This window comes from Calliopsis andreniformis, chromosome 4, assembly GCF_051401765.1.
Source record: "Calliopsis andreniformis isolate RMS-2024a chromosome 4, iyCalAndr_principal, whole genome shotgun sequence".
Taxonomy (NCBI): Eukaryota; Metazoa; Arthropoda; class Insecta; order Hymenoptera; family Andrenidae; genus Calliopsis; species Calliopsis andreniformis.
In genome coordinates, this window is record NC_135065.1 from 1,045,383 (window position 1) to 1,069,169 (window position 23,787).

A 23,787-nucleotide genomic window follows, 5' to 3' on the forward strand; every position below is an offset into this window, starting at 1 on the left:
GTTAAACCCACGTACCAATTTATTCGTTCGAGTGTGAACACGTACAAAGTTTCTCGCGAAGCAAACGGTTGACAGGCAAGTCAGTTAATGGCCCAGTCGCCACTTTTCGCAGGTTATTTATTCGCCCTTAGTCTATGTATAAACACACTATGTATAAACACACTATGTATAAACATACTTTTCAGGTAACCAGCGGAAAAACACCTCGATGACTCCGTCCAAGTCTGGCTACCAGATGTGGGGTACGAAATATTGAAGAAACCCACTTTACCTATTTTGTCTTTGATTTTGGAATTACAACTGATTAATAGATATTCGAAATAATTCCTCAATTCTTTAACCTCGATCAATACGCTATTCAAATGAACATACAACAGAGACAAACGATCTGGAGAAAGAAAACATTCTGGAATTCTTAGAAGCAGACCTCCCGAGATAGATAGCCACTGGCTCCAATCATAGCCACCTAACCCGGAACCACTGCATTATGTACTTATGACATTCAAATTTTGCGCCATTTGGGTTTTTGAGATTCCAGCAAATGTTGAACAAACAGCCGCGCCAATCTCTTATTGGAAAAGGGGGAAAAATGCTATAGCCAAAGGAGTGAATGGAATAAATGTTGAAGATTGCTGCATAATTGTCCAGACTGGTTACTTGCGATCTCTGGACTTAAATTGACATTCTCTTTCATGATCGAATTGCTACTTCACAATCGATCCTATTAACTACGATCGAAGTACATACTAGTATCTTTTTATTAATGTAAACATTTTAATAAGCAACGTAGAATATAACTTTGTCAGCCTTAGAAATTACCAATGAAATGTAAAAGTAAATATGTTTGCTACTGATAATAGCTAATTATGTTCGAATACGAAAGTAAGAGTAAATCCTCAAGAGATGTTAACATTCAGTTAACATTGATAAAAAATTCTTTGCGAGACTACATGTGTCCCTTAAAACAATGCAACTTTGTTCTGAGAAGTTTTTTCATACAACAATAAATAAAGCAGTTTTTTAAGTAATCCCATTTAACTGGTTCATCCCCTATAAATAAAGAGAAACACAAATGAACGGTGATGTTTCAACACATAAGAGAAACTGGTTTAGGTTCAATTTTCATTGGATTAGGACCTCAAAAAAATTACGTCACGTTAGCCCGATAAATGATGTTAAGGTTACCTCAGCACTTTCTATGCCAACTGGATAGTCGACCGCTTAGAACGATCAACAGTTTAATTCTGAAGGGAAATTATGTGAACAGCCTATACGGTTAGCGGAATGTCGTTCACCCCGATAATAAGAGACAGTATTACGCCTATTAATTTAGTTTCATTGATGAAAGATTTCATTGACATGCGGTTAAACTTGTTTTCCTGAAATTGATGAATGCTATTTAAAAGGATTTCTGCTTGTCCTAGAGCGCCTCTTTTGTTTATGTACCTATTATTGTCAGCAGGTTATTTTAAAATTCACTCACTTATGTACGTTGATATTATCGATTCATTTGAAGAAAAATTTCAATATTATATGATAGTAAGTGGGGAATTCCTTTGTGTATCATTATATTCATTATGGTGTATCTACTGTCATTTAATTATTACTATTAAGTCAGGTAAAGACGAATGGTTTTTTAGCACTGTGGTAATTTGCCATCCGACATACGAGCGCTTTTTCATTGTTTTCTTAATAAAAAATTGGTATTGCTCTTGTTGCTCAAGTGTTATATCAAATTGCCGCAGTGGTAAAACACAGCACATCTGCACCGAACCTTATGAAACATATTAGCTGTAATATAACAAACACAATATCATGAAATAAAAAAAGTATGACTTAGGCCACTTTCACAATCACTGGCATATATGTGTAGAATTTTTCTATTTTTATTGATTTGAAACAAAAAATTATAATAAATGATTTTATGTTTAATATAAATGTGACTTTAGGGATAAAACGTAATCCATTAAAAACTAAAGAAGTAGCGACAAAGAATTAAAACTTCATATAGAAAAAATAATCAATTTTTCAAAACAAAACGATTATAATGCAAAATATCAAGTAAATAAATTTTATCAATTTTGTTTTCAGAAGATGTTGATTTAAAGACAAGATTTTTTAATCATTTGGTACAATTGATCAGAAAATGCGTTGCACTCTAATTCAAACGCAATGGTAGTGTCACAATCTATGTACCTGCAATTGGTTAACTTAGTGAGGTACCTATGTTAAAACATAACTAAAATTTGCCTAATGTAACCGTATCATATCAAGTAAAAACTATCCTGCCTTTTGCATACCTATGTATGTAGTATATTATAATGTAGTAGAACGTATCTTTCTTGCTCGTTGTATAGATAGATGGAACATAGGATTAAAAATCAAAATTGTATTAGTGTCTGAATATTATTAAGTCACTGTATGCATCTCTCATCCTAGGTAAACTTGAAAATTAATTCTTCAACTAATCACATTGCACGTAAAATAGAGAAAATCTTGTTACGCAAGAGGGGGAGGAATCTTCTGCGGTAAAAGCTAAGTACCGGTAATTACGATTAATTATACTCATTCGCATGATGCCACTTCTGGCCCGGGTCTGAGAACGACACTGTTCTCAGACAATTTGTTGAGTGTACGGAGATTGCGTTTCGAGTCCTTTCAAGAGTGTTTTCGTTGCAGACCGTTATCTCTGCCTCTTCACTCCTCGCAACGCGACGGTCTCACGGAAGGCTTGACAAGTTGGAAAATGCAATGAATTCGTAGAAAGTGTCTTGGGCACTGACGATTTACGCGCATGAATCCACTTCAGTTCCTTGCTCATCCTTCCAGTATCACAATGTGTCTACTATCATGTACGCAAATACCGTGTTGTATTCTTTTTGCGTTTGCAACCTGTCACGAAGATGCTTTAAATGTATGTGTTCAAGTACACCTAGCAGGTAACTTCCTTTAACCGTTACTTACCTATTCATACTCCACTTCTCAAGTATGCACTGTTCAAATCTTCTGGTATCTGCATATTCTACGTTTATGTAGAATAAACGTAACAACTGTAAACTCATTCCATTTAGCATAGAAACTGAACGTAGTAGTAGGTACGTACACCAACCCCCAACCCCCTTTCTTTCTTTCATTCATTGGCTCTTGTGTAAGAAAAAGTTTGGAGTGTCAGTGCAGCCAGATTGGTCTGGGCTGGGTGTACATACAAGTATAATACGTTTTGTGAATAATGAAACTCAAAAAACTTTCAAAAAAATTCAGCTACTAAAAGTCTCCAAAAAAGGTAATCCACCCACAAAAGCATCCAAAAGATATTAATCCCACAGAAAGTCTCCAAAAAAGCATCCAAAAGATATTAATAAACGCCTAGAAAGTATCTTAAAAAAATATTAATCCACAGAAATGAAACACAAAAAATATTAAACTTCAAAAAAATATAATTGAATAATACCACAGTTGAGAGGCCGTTTAGAGGTTTATGCTTGTTGAAGTTCATTTTTGTGAATTAATATTTTTTGGGGCTTATATATTTCTTCAGTTTTATTTGTTACACCAATTTCGCATGTGTATATCATTTTGATCAAAGGGGCCGCCCGCCAAGTACACTTCAGGTTTAATTTTTCTATTTTTTACATCTATCCACTATTTGTGAATCCATTTAAAATATTGTTTTATCGCAATTTTCTAATTAACAACGTATTGTGAAGCGCGTTGTACAAACAGAGCAACTACTTTTGATTTCAGTACCTTCTTCATGTTAAATAGATTAATGTCTTCTGGCGGTTTCGTTTTGTGAATAATGGGCACCCTTTGAGCACCCTTTGAGCACCCTTACAAATTGGACAACTACTTTTGATTTCAGTACTCTTTTCGAATGAAATGATAATCTATATTTGTTGAGGTGTTTTTTATTATGTTTTTTTGAAGTTTTGAAAGGTTTATCAATAACTTTTGGATGCTTTTTGGGGGATTATTCAATATTTTTAGAATACTTTTTGGAGATTATTTAATATTTTTAGGATACTTTTTTGAGGGATTAATATCTTTTGAGATTTTCTGTGAGATTAATATCTTTTCAATGCATTTTTGAATTGGAAAACTTTTGGATTTAGATAGAGAATAGCTCACAGAGTTTATATGGCAGATGATTTGTCTGCTTATAGCAGATACGAACTATAACCCCTAAGACAGTATCCAATGCTTTTAAGGATTACATTTACCTGAGTAAATTAAAAAATCGATGTTTTGTTTTTTATATGTTTAGAAAACTCTAGGTTTCAAGAATGTATCTTAAAAACTTCATATCGATGTCTCAAAAATTGATAAAGTTATACAGCAAACCTTTGAACGACACACGATCACGCGGTCGAGTACTGCAATTTATATGTATACAAGAAATTACGTATGTATCTAAAACTTGAAACGCGTTTTTCTTAAAATACGATTTTCAAATGCGTTGAACATCATATCTCGAGACCCAGTCGATCGATTCATTTCAAATTTACAAGAGATATTCTTCGAAACCTTAGGTTGTCCATGACAATTTAACTGTTTTAAATTTTATTTTCAATTTTTCACTTGTCCTGAACGGAGCGGTCTGTGGTCTTTTGTAATTGTAGAATGCGTTCGTCGAGCTTATTACTCCGAGTTCTCGCCAAATCAAACGCTCTCACTATCAATCCCAAAAGGAGCATCAAACACCTTTAATTCTTTGGACATTGAGTTGCTGTAGTCACCGTGACCATGTCACGAGTGAAGCGGTCTCTAATAATCACTGGGAGTGTATCAGGTGTATCCGAAATAGTCAGAGCGTTATTCTTAACGTCCAAATTTGTTCTCCTTGAGATGTGTCTGAAACATCTTATATACTCGAAAAATTGGAGCACCCGCATGTGCAGTAAGGCGGAGTAGTCGCTATCCTATTTTAATATTTACAGTAATAACTTTAATTAACCGTGGTTATAAAATATTATAAAAAAGTATGAAAATGAGTATGTGCATCCTAAAATTCTGCAATATGTTGAATGAAAAAAGTATATAAAACTAATAGCTGAAGGCAATTATAATTAACTAAATATAAACACTGAAGAGTAAGTACTGAACAGTAAGTGACTAACAAAGGAACTACCTGAAGTGATAATCTCCGATTTTGATGCAACTTTGTAGGTTGGTACAGAAGCCAAAAATATTCGGCACGTATTTTTTTATTTCGTCTATATTCGATGTTAAAGGCGTGAAAACAGCCCCCAAAGTCGGGGGTGGAAAACATATTTGGTCTCCTATTTCGAAATCTATTAGGTATAGAAAAAAAGTGTAAATTGGGCGAGTACGTATTTTTTAGCAACGAATCCATCTGCATAAATAGTTTTTAAAAATACCTATTTGTTTAAACAATATATTGAAAAATGTCATATTTTTAATTTTTCAGGTAAAATGTTAATCGATTTTCTCGCAAATTTATGTGTAGATACTATATATCAGAAGACAAGATACGGATATTTTGGAATTTTGAATTTTTGCCTTATAAACAAAATAATTACATTCACAGTTTATCCGTGTTTTCTGTGGAAACGAGCCCTGAAACGAATTATTCCGGGAAAATTATATGTTTATATGATGTTTTCACCATTATGTTGTAATATAAGTTGTAAATATTTCATTAAAACGTTAAAAACAAATGCACAGCTGATGATGATCAGCGCGAGCGCAGCGAAAAACTGTTGGCTGAAGCAAACATTATAAACTTATTTGCACTGCTGTTTACGTTAGTGTAACGTCCCTAAAGCGATGCTACGTTGTCCATGGAAGAGCGGCTTTCCGATGGACGAAAAGTGGGGTTCGTGTGGCGTGCGGTTAAGGAGTTAAAATCCAAAGCTTAGATCTTTCTTGACATTAATTTATTCAGTAAAACCCTATTCTAATTCTAACGTAAATACAATACTAATGCCTATTCTAATTCGTTAAATATTTATAAGAACAAATAAGGTTAATTATTATGTACAGACGAGGTCATGTTGATCGTAATCGTTATGCGATATACTTCGCGAGAGTTAGGTTATGTGTCTATGATTCGTGAATAGAAATTAGGTTATGTGTCTAAGCTTTTACATTCGTGTACAAGAGTAATTATGCTGTTATTAATTAATCCGTATTAATTGCGGTAGAGGATCCTCTGTATTAGACGATACGCAGTGTAAGTGTGTGTGTGTGTGCAATAGATCTTGTCTCGTATGCCCTGGTCGCTGCCGAAGTTATAGATGGCTATAACCTAAGAGCGGTCTCAAGGGTTCATGAAACATATAATCTTTGCTTGATTGCCTAAGCATCCGTAAGCCCTTCGTTATCTTTTCTACATCAGTCGCTACCTTGGAGAAAAGACTCTTCAGGAGCGGTCTTAGAAATGCGTCCGACTAGGAATGGCTTCTAGCGCTTGTTGGCAAGCGATTCGTCTGCTTACGGCAAGCACGAACTCTATATTAAAGGAGCATCAATTACTATTTGGTAGAACGGTCGCTACCCCTAAAGGAGCGGTCTCGATCTTTAGTATCTCAGCTACCTCCAAGATGTTGCCCGTACTGCACTTGCTTAGAATCGTCGTAGTGCACCTGTCATAAAGTTACTCAAGATTAAACCTGTAAAGGAGCATCGAATACTCTTGATCTCTGGAAAACGGTCGCTACCCCTAAAGGAGCGGTCTCGATCTCACTGGACGAGTATCTCAGCTGCCTCCCAGATCTTCGTCTATTCGCAACCTGATGCCAGAGAGAAGTGTGTTCCTGCTGCTTTCGCAGCTCCTTTTATACTCGCCAGTCGGAGTTCGCACATGCGCAGTTGTTCTAATTCTAATGGCGCTCTTATTCTAATAGTGGCTGCTTTAATATGAAAACGTACGAAATATGCTATACTTATATGAAAATGTAATTAAAATCTATAATATATAATATGTGTCATAATACAAAAATGTTTATTAATAATTGGATAACAGAATACGCGCTATTATACAGTTATAAGATAGAAATAGAAAAAGATAGATATGTTTACAATAAGATGGAGAGAGACAGCGATAGTAGAGAGAGATAGAGTGAAATAGGAAGAGACAGAGACAAGGACAGAGACAGAGACAGAGTCGCGGGGCGTTACATTAGCTTGAAAGGTTCCTATTACTTCTTGAATTGTTCAGATTTCTATCGCCGCTGAACTAATCAGAGGGTCGGAGCAAGTAACTGTCATCAAAAGGGTAGAAGGCTTAAAGTGTCAGTTATCTGTAACTCGCTCAAGACCTTAAGCCTACAAGTATTAGGGCAATTGGGCCATAATGAAAGGCTATATTTGTTTGGACCTAATATCGTTTACGTTTGTAAAAATCTCTGAGGAGGACTCATTTCATTTTGGGATTTTCCAGTATGAGCGATGTTATTTCCTAGCTTGTTTATTTCTCATTTATGAAGGTGGAAGGCCCAAATTACTCACTACGCCCTCCCTACTTCAACCATTTTTGACGTATAAAAGTACGCATTATAAATCTCTTTTTCACATTTCCTTGTTGGACTTCTTTTAATGAACTATTTACAACATGTATTACTACATAATGGTGAAAATATCATACAAATATATAATTTTCCTGAAATAATTCGTTTCAGGGCTCATTTCCACAGAAAACACGGATAAACTGTGAATGTAGTTATTTTGTTTATAAGGCAAAAATTCAAAATTCCAAGATATCCGTATCTTGTCTTTTGATATATAGCATCTACATATAAATTTGCGAGAAAATCGATTAACATTTTACCTGAAAAATTAACAAAAATATGACATTTTTCAATATATTGTTTAAACAAATAGGTATTTTTAAAAACTATTTATGCAGATGGATTCGTTGCTAAAAAATACGTAATCGCCCAATTTACACTATTTTTCTATACCTAATAGTTTTCGAGATAGAAGATCAAATATGTTTTCCATCCCCGACTTTGGGGGCTGTTTTCACCCCTTTAACATTGAATATAGCCGATATAAAAAAATATGTGTCGAATATTTTTGGCTTCTCTACAAAGTTGCATCAAAATCGGAGATTATCACTTCGGGTAGTTCCCTTGTAAGTAAGAACTGAAAATTTTAAGGTGGTTTTATGATTATCAGGCGTAGTGTATCTAACGTATTTAAGGGCAAATGACTAGTAATAAATATAAAGATTTTAATAATTAAGAAATACACTAATATATACCATCAAAATTATAAAATTACGCTTTCGTTCATACCGCGATAGCAGCAAATACAGTTTCTGTTCTTAAAAAAAATTTGATTCCTGGACTAACTGGTAAGATATGCGGAACTAAATAGACATCATTAGAAAATTTTGAGAAAACTTTACAAGAACGTATGCTAACGAGCAATAGGCTAAAAACAATTATGAATTAAAACTGTTATAAATGATTAAGGAGAGTCAATGAATCATTGAAATTTAAACAAAACTAATACTAGTTCTATTGTTTATTTAGGTGCAATTTGTTTATAATTTATTGTTTTATATTAATTTAAAAGTATACAGTCATAGAAACAAACTGTGGAATAAGCTTTTACCAGAGAAAAAATGTTAAGTTCCCTATTTAACATTAAAATTTCATAAAAATTAAATAAAATAGTATTAACGAAGGTTACTAAATAAATGGAAATTGAAAGCATATCCTTAGTACTCATCTACAGTACAGTTAACATTATTTATGATGTCGTTAATTATATTCTTCAATTATTCTAACATCGATATAGGTCATGCCCATGGTAGCGTGTATGCTTTTAATATATGGTCTTGCCAATAGAAGCAGCTTTGTAGGTCGTCGTTTGTACGTAAAAATCGTACGTATCTGGATCGTCGTATTCTGTTAGCTAAACTGTTTAAAAACCTCTTACATTTATCTGAATTCGGTTCTTTTACACTGTACATCCAGCTTAGACGATTCTGGCCGCACCGATAGTCTCTCTTTTTCTTGCACGAGAGCTACTAAATAGAAGAGAGTGAGATAGAGAGTGTTAGTGTGGCCAAAATCGTTACCATGCCACTTTCGAACGAGCATGATTTGACGTAACACACGTCACGTAAATGCTTTAACCCTTACACTGCTTATTTAAATTTTCAAACGACTCTTGAAAAATGTCAATTTTAAACGAAAAAAGGGGTCTTTAATTTTTAACTTCTGTTTTTGTATGTCACATGTTAGTATGCATGTGTGTCCATATCGTTATAGAAATATGGATGCGTCGATTAAAATCGAAATTGACAGCCAAGGGAAATGTAAAGGCGTTCAACTGTAGCCGAAACGGCAGCGTAAGAGTTAAGAGATGGTGAAGGTTGTTACGAGTCTAGACGAGTTACGTAAAGTAACTATGAAAGGGCTCGATTCAAAGCTCCTTCCGTTGACCTTTGACTTTGCCTGTTAGTCACCATATAAGGGCCGATAGGCATTTCCATTGCACCCAATTAATAGATTTCTTTGAAACTAATATCATTCAACTTTCCTCGGAAACTCTGCGATGCAGCCGAGTCCACACCATTTTTCCCATAGATTTTTGACTATAAAAAGGCCAAGAAACTCGGTCTAGCGGGCTCATTCGTAATCCAGTTTGAGTTTAGTACGCGGCTTAGACTGGAAAGCAAGATCGAGCATTAGTTCTCCTTCAAGCAAAATCATAGAGTACAGTACGTAAAATAAACACACTGTAACGTAGTCTTAACAACGCGTCCCCCACATACCTCTGTGCGTAATCTAGAGAGAGAGGACTTAGTTCCGCGACACGTAAACTCATCGACAATTGTATTCCTTCGAGTCAAACTTAAACGTGTAATAATATACATTTTTATAAGGTTTGTTAAATTGGACTTAGTTCAATCAAAACCTTTCCTAAATCCAATAAGAAGCGAACCTATAACGATCCCACAATATTATATCTTTGCCGCTCGAGAGTATCATAAATTTAAAAGTTACGAGGCTATACTAACATCTTCGTAATCCTTGCGAAGGTCCCTTTCCTAACCTACAAGTGGCTCCCGTTGTTGGCCATTGCGCACTGGTTCGTCCACGTCCCGTGGCTCCCAACGAGTGCAAAGTTACTCGTTGGTTCGTCCACAATCCACAGTTTTTATTCCATCCTAGTGGCTCCCGATACTCGCCAAGTTGAGTGTCGGTTCGTCCACGAAAACCAACCTAAAACCTAAGGTGGCTCCCGGTGTTGGCCTTTGCGCACTGGTTCGTCCACATCCGTGAGGTGGCTCCCAACGAGTGCAAAGTTACCTGTTGGTTCGTCCACGAAACAATAACAATATTCCAAAACCCTGACCCTCGGTCAGACTATCTGGCCCTCGGCTCGTAACAGGGTGTTCAAATACGGCTCGAATATTTCATGACATGATATACAATTTGCCTCTGTTTTGTACCGGCAGTACAATGAGTCTTTCCCAATACTTCTTTTGAAACTTCGAACCACTCCCATCAACCACGTATCATATTAAAGCGACCCAGCGATCGATCGATCAAGTTCCAGAAAATTCGTATCACTTCCCGACAGGACGGAAATGTGCGATGGCGTGGACAGAATAAGTAAACGATTGGAAACCGCGCGTTGCTTGCACACTGACGATCACCAATAATTATCGATTCTTAGGCAGGGCTGACATTGATTGCACTGCTGCCAAACCGATACGTGTCGTTAATGTTAAACGTACATTAATGCACACTTCTTGGGAAATCACGATACGAACGTTATTTTAATCGACTATTTTTACAGCTTATGTCATTTGACTTTCGTAAATCGATTCATCTGTAATTTTCGCAAAAACAAGGATACATTTGAATTGGTTGTGTTGTTACCTTGAGACCATGGTCGTACAAGTGTTACAATGACGAATATATCATAGCGTAACATTGAAATACATTCAAGCTGGCACATGAATTATATCGGTCAAATATGTACGACTACGCAACTGCAACAACGGGTAACAAACACTACATATGTAGCTATCCACCGAAATGTTCTTGTATTTCACGTATTTGAACAGATCTGACCATAAGACCTTCGAGTTGACGTCTTCTTTCCATAAATGCCAATTCTTTTTAAATAAAACTTGAATTAATGAATAATTCATAACGTAATATCAGCAGCGGATTAAAATTGGTATCATCCTAGACTATTCTATTTTTGCTTCCTTGCAATGAAAAAATAGGTAGGGAAGAAGAGAATCGCAAGCACTTAAAATACTAGAGCCGAAAGAGTTTTTTGTGAAAATTGATTATATTTTACTTTAACTTTTCAAATATTTATTAGCTATTTTTATATTTTTTGGGCCTGCACTTATGTTTTGCAGATTCATTGATGAAATAATTAAATCCCATCCTACGTAACATACTGAGTAATAAATACAAAAAAATAATTTTAAAAAAGTTATATACAATTCCTTGTTAAATGGTGATAATAGCAAACCTATGAATTCGTGAACATTAGACTGTTAGGTGAATTAGTATTACAGAATTAGTGAATTAGTATTTAAAGAAGGAACAACACATATAGTCAGTCACAGAAATCTTCATACACTTGACCGGCCTTATAAAAACATAATGTTTTGCACTATAAATACAGACTTTCGGCTTCATAATTTCAGTTAGAGTGTAAAACCGCCTCGAACAGCATGTAATAAGTACTTTGTTATAATATAATATAACATACTGCACTATGTTGACAAGGAAATTCCTTTAGATACTCGCAATTTGATAATAAAACTACGACAAGAAAGAAAATCTTATAGAGAAATCGCTAATATTGATAAAATAAATCGTGCAACAGCACAATCAATTATAAAAAATTTTCATTTGAGAGATATCGTAACGTCTAATAAGCCTAGATTTAACCGTCTAACAAAATTAAACGCTCGTGTTATTCGTACTATAATTCGTAAAGTGCAAAATAATTCAAAAATTAGTGCACCAAAATTAACGCAACATATTATGGAAACAACGATCAAGAATTGTTATCTAAAAACTATGAGGACAATATTGGAGAAAAACTGATTTTCACGGAAGAGCAGCGAGGAAAAACCGCTTATATCGAAAATTAATCAACAGAAACGACTTGAATTCGCCAAAAAATATATTAATAAAGATTTTGAATTTTAGAAAAAAGTTGTATTTAAAAATGAAAGCAAGTATAATATTTCCTGATGATAAAAGAAAAGTTTGAAGAAAAAATTATCACGGAGATGAATACTAAAAACTTAAATCCAACTGTCAGGCATGGTGAAGGACATGTAATGGTATGGGGTGCAATTGCAATATCCAAAACGAGAAATTTCGTATTTATTGAAGGTATTATGGATTGCCTAAAATATTGAGCGATAATTTGTCAACCTCAATTGAATATTTGGGTATGGAAAATTAAACATTGGATATTGTATAATGTACCACGACAATTGTTTACACCACCCCAATCGCCAGATCTTAACCTCATTAAACATATTTGGGCAGAGTTAAGTAACAGAATTAAAAAATATTATATTACAGATGCAAAATCTTTAAAAATTCATTTACAAAATCGTGGAACAAAATTACTCCAGATATTACAATAACATTAATTTTGTCGATGCCGAGAAGGTTACAGGCCGTTATTGATACAAAAGGAAGGCTTACAAGATATTAATATATTTTGGTGATTAGGTTGTAGTAAATTAGTATACTCGTAGATGGTGTGAAAATACTTCGTTTATTCGGAACGGTAGTACATGCCACAAAAAACTCGAAGAGCGTGCTGTGAGTTGCCGCCTCGACGTTCGAGGGCTTTCTGTTCTTTGTGATCGGCGACGCGACGTCGCCCGATCGCCTTTTTCACGCATGGGCAGGGCGGCCATCTAATTGATTTGTATATGTCGGAGAGGTCATAAAGCAGGCTCAAGGGTTTGTTGGCGGTTTCAAAATTCTTTTGGAAGAGGGGTTCTGAGCAGGTAAACACAGTTCGAAGAGGGGACAGGAAGGAGGAAGCAGAGAGAGAGTTAGTTGTCTTCGAACGATTGACGGGCGTATTTCCTTGAGACGGACGACATGGCAGACGAGACAAATACAATATTACGTTTAGTTCTTTCGTTTTTTATTCAACCTGTCTTGTCCGCTGTTGATCGTTCCGCAAGTATCCGATTGGTGAACTACGACCCGTCATGTTAATATTGGGTCACTAGCGACTGTTTTAAAATAAATGGATAAACTAGTAGCTTTCCAATTACACGAATTCGTCTGCTAATCTCATCCAAAAGACCGCCCGATTTCGCATCGGGTTTATTCACATAAGACATAAGATATCTTCCTGTGGTACCCTAATAAAGGTCAAGCTCATCCACATTTGTTTTCTTCCTAGCAGTTATCTGATTTGCATCAATCGTCCGTGTGCACTATATTCTTACAATTAGAAAGATAATTCCTCACTCACTATTCTTCGTGAGAATAGTGACAGTAATATTGATCAATTACAGTTGAAGTTCAACATCTAATATCAATATTCATAGTATGCATTGAATTGATCTTTCTTTTTAATTAAATCCATCTTTTGTCGTATTATTTGTATAGGCTTTACTTTTCTCACGCATTCTTGGCGTCTTGAAGACAAATAACAAAATTTATAATTAATATACAATACATAAGGCGCATAAAGATACGTATCCATTTGTTTCGTGTCCCTGTATCGCATCGCAATTGTGTATTACAATTACGAACGTATCCGTATCAGTATAATGTCCGTACGTATATAAACCGGAGGACAATTTAGTTTTTCCTATATCAGTAATGAATGCACATAAGTTATCAGCAGCCTCCTATATTTTTATGCATTATACACCGAAGTATAGAAAAAGGAAATCCCCCCGATGGTGGATATCAGAAATGTATAAGAATAGAGAAATAGAGGGTGGCTGGAATGAACTGTTACAACTTCAAAACGCTGTAATAGATACACTTTTTAATATTTGTATTTCCTCCAAAGGAAAAATTTTCGTAAACATTCAAGAAATTAAATGCACATATGTTCATTGTTCGATATACCCTCCTTTTGCACGAATAATGTCACTCAAACGATGAAAGAACGAATCGCACGCAGCCCATAGTTGAGTCTGGGGAATCTTCTTCCATTTTCGGACAAGTGCTGACTTCAGAGCGTTCAAACTTTCGTATTTTTTAATGTTGATCTTGGTCTCTAAAATAGCTCAGATGGAGAAGTCCATGGGATTCGCATCAGGAGAATTTGACATCCACTGTTGAGCAGAAATGAAGTGCGGAACGTGATTTTTTAGCCATTCTTGGTTGACGCGTGCTTTGTGTGACGGTGCTGAGTCCTGTTGGAACGTTCACGATCTGCCACCGAAATGCTTGTCTGTCCAGGGCTTCAGAGCAGCTTTCAAGACCTTTTCACGGTAAACGGTGGCATTAACTTTGATGCCAAGCTTCAAAAACACGAGCGGAGAGCGGCCATCTGCTGTCACAGCAGCCCAAACCATCACCTGAGCAGGCGAATGACGTCTGGTGGCAAGACGAGTGTTTAAATTCTCGTATGATCTCTCAGGCAACCACATTGTGGTTCACCATTGAACCGTATTGTTCAATGGTGAAAATTTTCTCATCAGAGAAAACAATGTTCGGAATTTCACCACTCGCGGCTAAGCGTTTTAACTCTTTCGCTCTGTCCAAGCGAATTTTCATCTGCGCTGCATTCCGATCATGCACTTTTTGTATCTTGTAAGGTTTGAGTTTAAGCTCAGTTTTTAGTATTTTTTGGATGCTCCAAAAACACGAATGCGACACGCTCAGTTCTTTTTCCATTTTATTGGCACTACGCCTCGGATTTCGCTCGATTCTCTTTTTTCTCTTTTCGAACCATTGCTGTGTTAGTTGCTGTTTTTTTCCATCCAACACCATAGCGTTTTTTAACACTACCAGGATCGTTGTAACAATTTATGGTTCGATGCACAAACATTTTACAGTAATGTTACGGACGAGAGCTGCGCTCGTCCGCAACATCACTGTATATACATTTAAATGCTATAAAGCTCCCGAACGATAATTGAAACTGATTTTTCAGCCAAATATGCAGCAATCGCAGAATTACGCTTCAAATCCATCACTAGAAAATTTTCTTTGAGACGTAGTATATAAAAATGCTTCTACACGCTTGTAAACTACCTAATGAGCTATCGATGCATCAATATTGAGCTGGATTGCGTAAGCGGTTTTTTAAAAGCCGTACCTGTGTGAAGTTGGTAACAGTTCAATCCAGCCACCCTGTATACAGTGTATCTCATTTAATGTTTGATTTAAAATTCAAATCTGTGCATGGCTTGTATAAAAGCTTTACGAGAATGCACCCAAGCGATTTCGAATTGTTATTTGTGTTTAATAAATCCAAAAGTAGTAAAAAAGAATACTACGTTTCTGAAAGCAGTTCCTGTACAAGGAAGACTGACACTAACTTTACGCTTTCTGGCCACCGGCAATTCATACACCAGCTTCCAGTACCTTTTCAAAATTTCGAAACAATCAGTATCCAAAATCGTCATAGAAGTGCGTAATACTATTGTTGAAGTATTAAAAGATTATATTCAGGTGAGTGAATAAAGCGTTTTATTTGATAAAAGCTTGAAAAATTTAATTGAACATTATTTTAACATTACCTTAACCTAAATTATTAATTCAATATTACATTATTTATATTAAAATTAAATACTATAATGAATAGAAAAAAAGATGTTTAAAATAAATTATAAATATAATAATCTTCAGGCGTTGGTTCGTTTGAAGACGCTAGGTATACCGGAGTAGTTTCAGTGCATAATTTTGACTAGTATAGAATCCTTTATTTGCTTTAAGAAAAATATTTAAAATGTCGCTTTGTATGATACATCGTATTTCGTCGTTAGACGCAAGTTTGAAGCAATTAAATTGCCGAAATGTGTAGTATCATCCTGTATCACATTACTGAAATTTTTTTAAATTTCAAACACTGTCTCATCGCTCTTCTTCTATTATTTTTCGTTTTTTTTTTTTTTTTATTGATGCTGATACTGATACTGATGTTGATGTTAATGCTGATGTTGATGCTGATGTTGATGCTGATATTGATGCTGATGTTGATGCTGATATTGATGATGATGTTGATGCTGGATGTTGATGCTAATGCTGATACTGATGCTGATGCTGATGTTGATGTTGATGTTGATGCTGATATTGATGCTGATGTTGATGCTGATGTTGATGCTAATGCTGATACTAATGCTAATACTGACGTTGATGCTAATGCTGATACTAATGCTAATACTGACGCTGATGCTGATGCTGATGTTGGTGTTGATACTGATAATTTTAACGGTTCTGGTAGAATTATATCGATTGCAGCCTCTGTTATAGGTTATAATTGTTCTTCATTTATGTGTATCTGAAAAATAATTGTTATTATTAATATACATATTTCTTATGAGAAAATTAAACATTAACATAAACGATAAAAATCGGGATAATATTTATTTCAGATTCTAAAAACAAAAAATGAATGGTTGAAAGTAGCAACAAATTTTAACACTAGGTGGAACTTTATGCACTGTATGGGAAGTATTGGTGGTAAACACATCACCCTGCAGTGTCCTATAAAAAGTGGAAGTGAATATATAAATTATAAAGGATTTTTCAACATTGTACCGTTTTCTTTAGGGTCATTCCACGCGAAATCGGGCACGTTTTGGAGTAAGTTTTTGTAGACTGCTCAAATTTCAATATATTGTAGCCTTTAACGATATTTAAACGTACCCCAAAGGATTTTTCAAAATTTTGAAAATTGTCGATTTTACAGCTGTTTAAAGTTAGGTGCTACCTTTTTTTAAAAAAAATTATAGCTATGAACTACACTGGTGCACAAAATTAACGGTCCACTAAAATTTTGCGAAAAATTTGGTCATTTTCAAGTGGCTGTATCTCCGTGAAGAATAGGTATAAAAAATATTCAAAGCAGCCATTTTTTAGCTTGAAATTTCTACTTTTGAAATCATGTACCCAGCTAATTTTTGTCCAGTATAATGCCATTTTTTCAAAACAAAGCGCAACAAAAAAATTGTTAAAAATTTTTGTCAACTTTGAAGTGATGCATGCGATGAAAGAAATTTTTCTTCGCGAATCCATTTACATGCTTTTAAGGCGGCAACTTTTCCCTTTAATTTCCTTTTTTTAGATTTGTTCTACCATTTTTTGTTACCACATTATTTACTGCTGTATGAAAAATAACACTTTTAACGTTGAACACCTATAATTTACGACTGAGTAATCGTAGGAAAATTGCAAAGAGTGTTTTGAAAAGCTGAAAGGTTTCTCTTTAAGGGCATTGCCTCCGAAATTTAGTGAGCATTTTTGTTCATCGTATACAGATAATTTCAAAATGACCTAGAAAATGAGGGAATTACCACTTTTCACAAAACATGATGCCACATTTAGAAAAATCATGGAAACATTCAAGTGTCCACGTTTTTTTTTTTTACTTTAAAGTACCCATAACACCTGTCCCAAAGGCCGAACCGATCAGATTTTTTTTACTTTGTGCCTTTGTTAGTTGAATACGCGATACGATCTGAAAAACGGCTAGGTCACTTTTCCTTACATACGATGCTTTTTCTAAACTCTTCCTTTGGTTCTCGCAGCACGTGAGCGGCAATCTCATCCTTTTATCTTGGTTCCATTTTATTTTAACAAAAACAAAAGAAAAACAAAAAAACATTTACGAAATGTAGGAAAAACATTTCCATCCAATTTTTTCACTCGACGCAGCATCAACTTTCGGCAATTTTCGCAGGGCCAATTTCAAAATGTCCATATTTTTGAAAGTTTGTTCATCAAGGGGAAGGATCAAACTATATTCTCCTTTTTTTCAGATTTTTAAAATCGCGCACCATCTTAAAAACCTGCATTTGTTTAAAATAATTGCAAAAAAATGGTTTAAAAACAATTTTTTTTAATTGAAATATTTTTTTTACAAACTTTAATGTTTTCTTTATAAGCACCGTAAAGCTCATCTCCATTCGCTTACTAGTTCAATAGCTATAATTTAAAAAAAAAGTAGCAGTTAACTTCAAACAACTGTAAAATCGACAATTTTCAATATTTTGAAAAATCCTTTGGGGTACGTTTCAATACCGTTAAAGGCTACAATATATTCAAATTTTAGCAGTCTATAAAAACTTACTCCAAAACGTGCCCGATTTCGCGTGGAATGACCCCTTAGGAAAGGGATCAGTTTATGTATTTGAATGTGGTCTGTCGAGGAAGAATTTCCAATGGTGGAGTGTTTGCAAACACAGATTTATACAGACAATTGGTAGAAAATTCTTTGGATATACTTCAGCCTACTGTTTTAAGCAGAAAAGAGATAGAATTGCCATATTTTCTTCTTGCAAATGTAACCTTCCCTATGTCGGAAAATTGAATAAAAGTGTATCCAGTTTATTATACAAAAGGGTCTACCGAATTTTTAACTGCAGGCCGCGTAGAGAATGTAGGCATACATTCCGCGTGCTGAGAAAACCTTTATTATTGTATCAGGTGTTTTATCTCGGTAGGATGTTTTCCGAGAGGTTTTCCTGCGTCGAGCTGCCGTGAGCTCAAGGCAGGACAGCCTGACAACTTCGCCGTATCCGTCCTGCATGTCGCTCGACAGAATGGAAAATCGTCCAGATGGGCGCCAGGTACTTTCGTGCCAACTATAACGAAAAACCGACGACGAGATGCGACCCTTGCAGTGCAAGTACGGCGGCAAACGTTGACTAGCTCGGCGGAAGGGGAAAGGTCGTGATTCGAACGCGTAGAGCAGACTTCGGAATTAACTGCTCTTTTCGGCCGATTTTCGAAGGCGACGCCTCCTTTCTCCCTCGCACGTCACTTCTCTCCACAGCGGCCCTAGTGCTCGGAAGGCCTCAGGCGCGTGTCACAAAAATCGCGCGTGGCGCATTTGGGCGACGACACTTATATCAATAGATTTCCACATCACCCATGAGGTATTATTGTTGATGCGTTTTTGTTTTGTCAGTGGTATCCCCTGACGCGCGATTCTTGTGGCACGCGCCTGAGGCCTTCCGAGCACTAGGGCCGCTGTGGAGAGAAGTGACGTGCGAGGGAGAAAGGAGGCGTCGCCTTCGAAAATCGGCCGAAAAGAGCAGTTAATTCCGAAGCCTGGCGTAGAGGAATCAAATCTTCACGGCAAGGCAAAGACGGGACGTCGATTACCTTCCACAGATGTTTATTCGGCAATATATTGCCGTGTAGACGGCACGGTTACGGAAGATTACAGGTGTCGGTACAGAAACAACACGTGTCCTCACAATCTCGACACACGTGGACTCGCCCGTTACAAAAGGTGCGACGATCTTACTGACACCGGAATATGCGAAACAAGACGGCAAATTATACAATACCGCGATATCGGAAACACCCTGGGGAAACGCGAATCGCGCCTAGCACTATCGGCACTTAGTGCCCGGTAATTAGAGCAAGGTAATTTATGCAGCTTACCCTAAGATCGCTGATTCTCAAGAGTCGTTCGTCACGTCAACGTCAACCTCTCGGCAACAAGTGACGACGCTCGGCACGCGCGCATGCGACCCTCCCGATTCGGGACACGTCCCTCCCCTGCGCAAGCGCGACAGCCCCTCGGCGTACTCGCTATGGTTCAGGCGCGTATGCGAGGAGCGTGGCCCCGCTCCTCTCCAGCGACGATTCGCATTTTCTCGGCATCGTAGAGACTTCCCCAGGACTTCCTCTGGCTCCTACCGTCTGGACAACGATCTGTGGGCTTTCCTCCACCCTCGGCCTTCGCTTGAGCCGTTGTAGAAGGGCAGCACCGCAGGACCATCCCTTAACTTGCTGTGGGCAGATTTTCCTTCGGCTCCCTGGTCCTCCGCAGAAGCGGCAAGTCTCTGGACTCCGAGGGTGGAGGGCCCCTGTACCATCCGGTGTAGATACGGCGCCTGAATCCGGAAACTGCGCGGCCAGGGGACGGGGACGGCCTCAGGGTCCCTCAGGTTTCCTCTACGGCCCTGAAACGTCGTGCGCGCTCGGCACAGCGCACAGTGGGTCCAGTGCGGAAAAAACTCTAAAATCTGATAGTTCTATTTTAGTGTATCTATCACTATATTTTGATAAGCAATGGTCCAAAGTATCCAATTGTGCAAATAGATATGCCTTTTGTACATTAGTTATGAAATAAAATTAAGTAGAATTCATTATTTCTTGAGTGTCTGTAGATATTTACGATTTTGCATCTAGTATATTTCAAATATACATGGATTCAGCTTATGCAGGACATAAGTGGTTTTCAAAGATACATGGTCGGAATTATACTATTCAGCTTGAAATGTGGATAACCTAAAAACTCAAGTTGTCCCAAATTGTCTTCGGAATACAAAAAAAGCTCCATGTTCCTCCAAGCTCATGATGGCGCTGTTTGAAAGCATATACTATCTACTAATAACCCTGTAAAAATTGGTTGCTACTTTATGCTACTTTAGCTGTTACTGATAAATAGTTATAGAGGTTCGCTGTGCATAAAAGTTCGAATGAACTTCGGTCGACACGTTTACATAGGAATTGCAGAGAAAACCTCGTAATTCCATGTTTCTCAATATTTTTTAGCACTTCTGTTTCATATTGTTTGTTAATATTTCGATGTTATATGAACTGTAATACAGTATAGATACAAAATTAAAAAATTTTTATTTATAAAAAAGGATAGCAAACCTAAATGATAGTTCAGGTGTAATTTATGAGACACTTAGAACCAAATAGAGGCAAGTTATATTTGTGGAATTTTTCAGTTAAGAACAGAAATGATTCAATTTTTTATTTCATCTCTGTTTGCGTTTCGACAATCTTTTTACGGTACTGTCGATAAAGTTCTGCAAACCAGGTTTTGTTATTACGTTGTTTCAATAATAACAATGTTAGTAAGATAATACTTTTTCACTTGAGCAGTATTAAGTTTTTATACACAGGAAATACAGTATAGCCAATATTTTTTGCCCTTCTTTGCAAAATTGATGGTATTTGGATAGCTTAGCTTACGTAATCTCTGCCAAGATAGTAAGTATTTATAATTTTATTAATTACTTTCACAAAAACACATTAACTGTAATTCTATTATGTAATTGTAACATTTTGGTACTATTATATTATTTTATTCCGTGTTCTAATGTTCACAGATAATAAATAAGTTGTTTATGTAACAATAAACAAGTGTATATACATAATCGTTATACTATGGTTTCACTATAAACAGCGTTTATGGCATAAATTGCTATGTTCTTTATAATATATGCTTTCATTTTGTAGTCATTACTGTGCATGTAACGTCGAACTATTAAGACGTAACATAAAAAAAAAGTATCTAGAAATATTGAAAAACATCGAAGTTGTGAGGTTTTTTCCACGATTCTTATGTGAACGGACCCACTGTGACGGCGGCACCCGGAATTAGCGGCGATTCCAAATTCATATTTTTTCCCAGGAGGTGTCTCTCGGCATGTGTTTCGCAAGGGGGTCCTTCTTTTCACTAATTTCACTTACTTTAACAAAACGGGGACGGCGCTATGCGCAACGTCGCAATTGCAACTAAATAGAGAAAGCAGTGTTACGAATGGAGTCGCAATTCCGTTCATTACATACACAACCACCCCACTAGCTTTTACTACGGGATGAATTTTCTTTATAAATTAGTATACTCCTATAAGTGCCCGGCCCGATCCACTCCTTTGTCTATGAATTGACTATGATGAGACAGCGCTAAATGGTAGTGTAGTCGCGACAACAGAGCGGTTTTGAAAGAGAAGCTTGACTACGATACACGAATATATCTAAATTTTTATTAATTAATTATCAAAGAACGATATCGGTAAATGGGTCCGGAAAACATGTAGTCCCATACGGGCCCCGCTACGCGCGACTAATTTTCCCAGAGAGCTGGAGGCTTATACTAGTATTGCATTTGGAAAAGTAAAATAAACAGCTCAATATAGATGTTTATAACAAAATAACAAAAAGATATATTCTGAAATTTCAGTCGATATAAAAATTGTTTTACAAAAATAGATGAGCAAGAAATAAAAAGGAAAAATCACACAATCTTTGGAACGATAATATAAAAAAAATATAAAAAAAAGAAAATTTACGAAGTCCGATATATTTCACTCTCGCGAAATTCTATACTCTAGCGTGACCATAGGACATTCAGGAAACTCTAGAATGCATCGCGATATTAATGCCCCTCTGGCCACATGAGCGCACAAAGCAAGCACATGTTGATAAATCAGAAAATAATCAGAATACAAAGCAATCAGTAACAAAAATCAATAAATCGAAATCAAATGAAATAATCTGTGCAATTTACGCAATTGAAGAAATCAATGTAAAAGAGAGTCTGCGATCAACCACCGAGTAACAAGAAAAAAAATATCAAATCCAAATAAAGTCAAATCGTGTCCAAGAAAGAGAAAATGCCAAATCGATGCCAGGTTGTCGTTATATTAAATGATCCGGGTTATCTAATGATGCTGCTAGTATCGAAAAGAGAGAGAACACACACGCGTGTTGGATTCCGGGTGAGAAATTTAGTGACCAATTGTACTTAATAATATACAATATATTTCGGACAAGATTTCTTGTATACAACTCCGGAAACAACTATGACTCGTAATAGAAACAACTGACTGCTCGACAAGTAAATGTCTAATGCTGAAATACATTACTTTTAGGTATCTTATATACCCTAACTACATTGGTGGGGAAAGGATGATTGTAGCCCTTACTTACAGGGTGACTAAGTCACCTTTCTACAAGATTTCGGACTTCGTGTACAGGGATGACTAAGATGTTTTGGATCGTCGCGCTTATCTATTAGTGTTTTTTAGCACAAATTTCACGGTAAACTTCACGTTATTTTAAATTGTAACGCGAGTTACCACCACCGTGAAGTTGCGTAAATTCCTTCTTCCCGGTTAGGGTTAGACGGATGTTAAATTGTTCCAACACGATTATTAGTTGCAAATGTATATAATTTCAATTCACTGGTTGTACAATTGGATTTGTAGTTTTGTTTGGAAGGCTCCAAAGGCTTATTATACAGAATTTACTGAAAATGAAGCTGAGGACGTCTCGCGACTTCAACGATGTCGATTCAGAGAGGATTACCGAATAATAATTGAACGAATACTCTGAAGTATCCTTTTTTAATAACTTCGCCTTTCTCCTTCCATATCAAACCGTCAGCAAGAGCCGCAGAGCATATTCCAGCGAGGTAGGTCTTGACCTAAGTGACCAATTAGTAAACGTTTGGGGTTTATCTAATGGAAATATACTGAATTGTTCAGCAAATCAGCTCGCTGGACATTTCCCATGTAGGCTAGCCGAAAACCCAGCAGCTGTGGTGCACGCATGAGTCGTCAACGTTGACGACTTCAATTCTCATGTTTGAGCGTGCTTTTTGAGTATTTGATCAGAGCGAGCCGGAAATACCCCAGGCACGAGCCATGTTTGGCTCAGAAAACCCTACGATGGGTCATATCTTTGAGATATGTGGTCATGGTGACCGGTGGTACCTAGGGTATGGTTACGTTAGATGGCTTGGAACCCCTGATGGGGTTCGACTCTGATCTTTTTGATTCGTACACCACATGAGGTTAGCTTACGACATGGAGGAGAAAGTCATGTTAAGATTCAGAGCCAATGTCGCCGAGAAGGTTTG

At 36.5% G+C, this 23,787-nt stretch overlaps 1 protein-coding gene across 1 annotated transcript; it reads right to left on the reverse strand.

Annotated features, from left to right (window-relative positions):
• Positions 1-14,371: 14,371 nt before the first annotated feature.
• On the reverse strand, positions 14,372-14,939 carry LOC143178282 (uncharacterized). Its single transcript, XM_076376820.1, has 2 exons — positions 14,607-14,939; positions 14,372-14,524 (listed from the first exon to the last, which is right to left on the reverse strand). The coding sequence occupies exons 1-2, from the start codon at positions 14,937-14,939 to the stop codon at positions 14,372-14,374; spliced, it is 486 nt and encodes a 161-aa protein (XP_076232935.1).
• Positions 14,940-23,787: the final 8,848 nt, after the last annotated feature.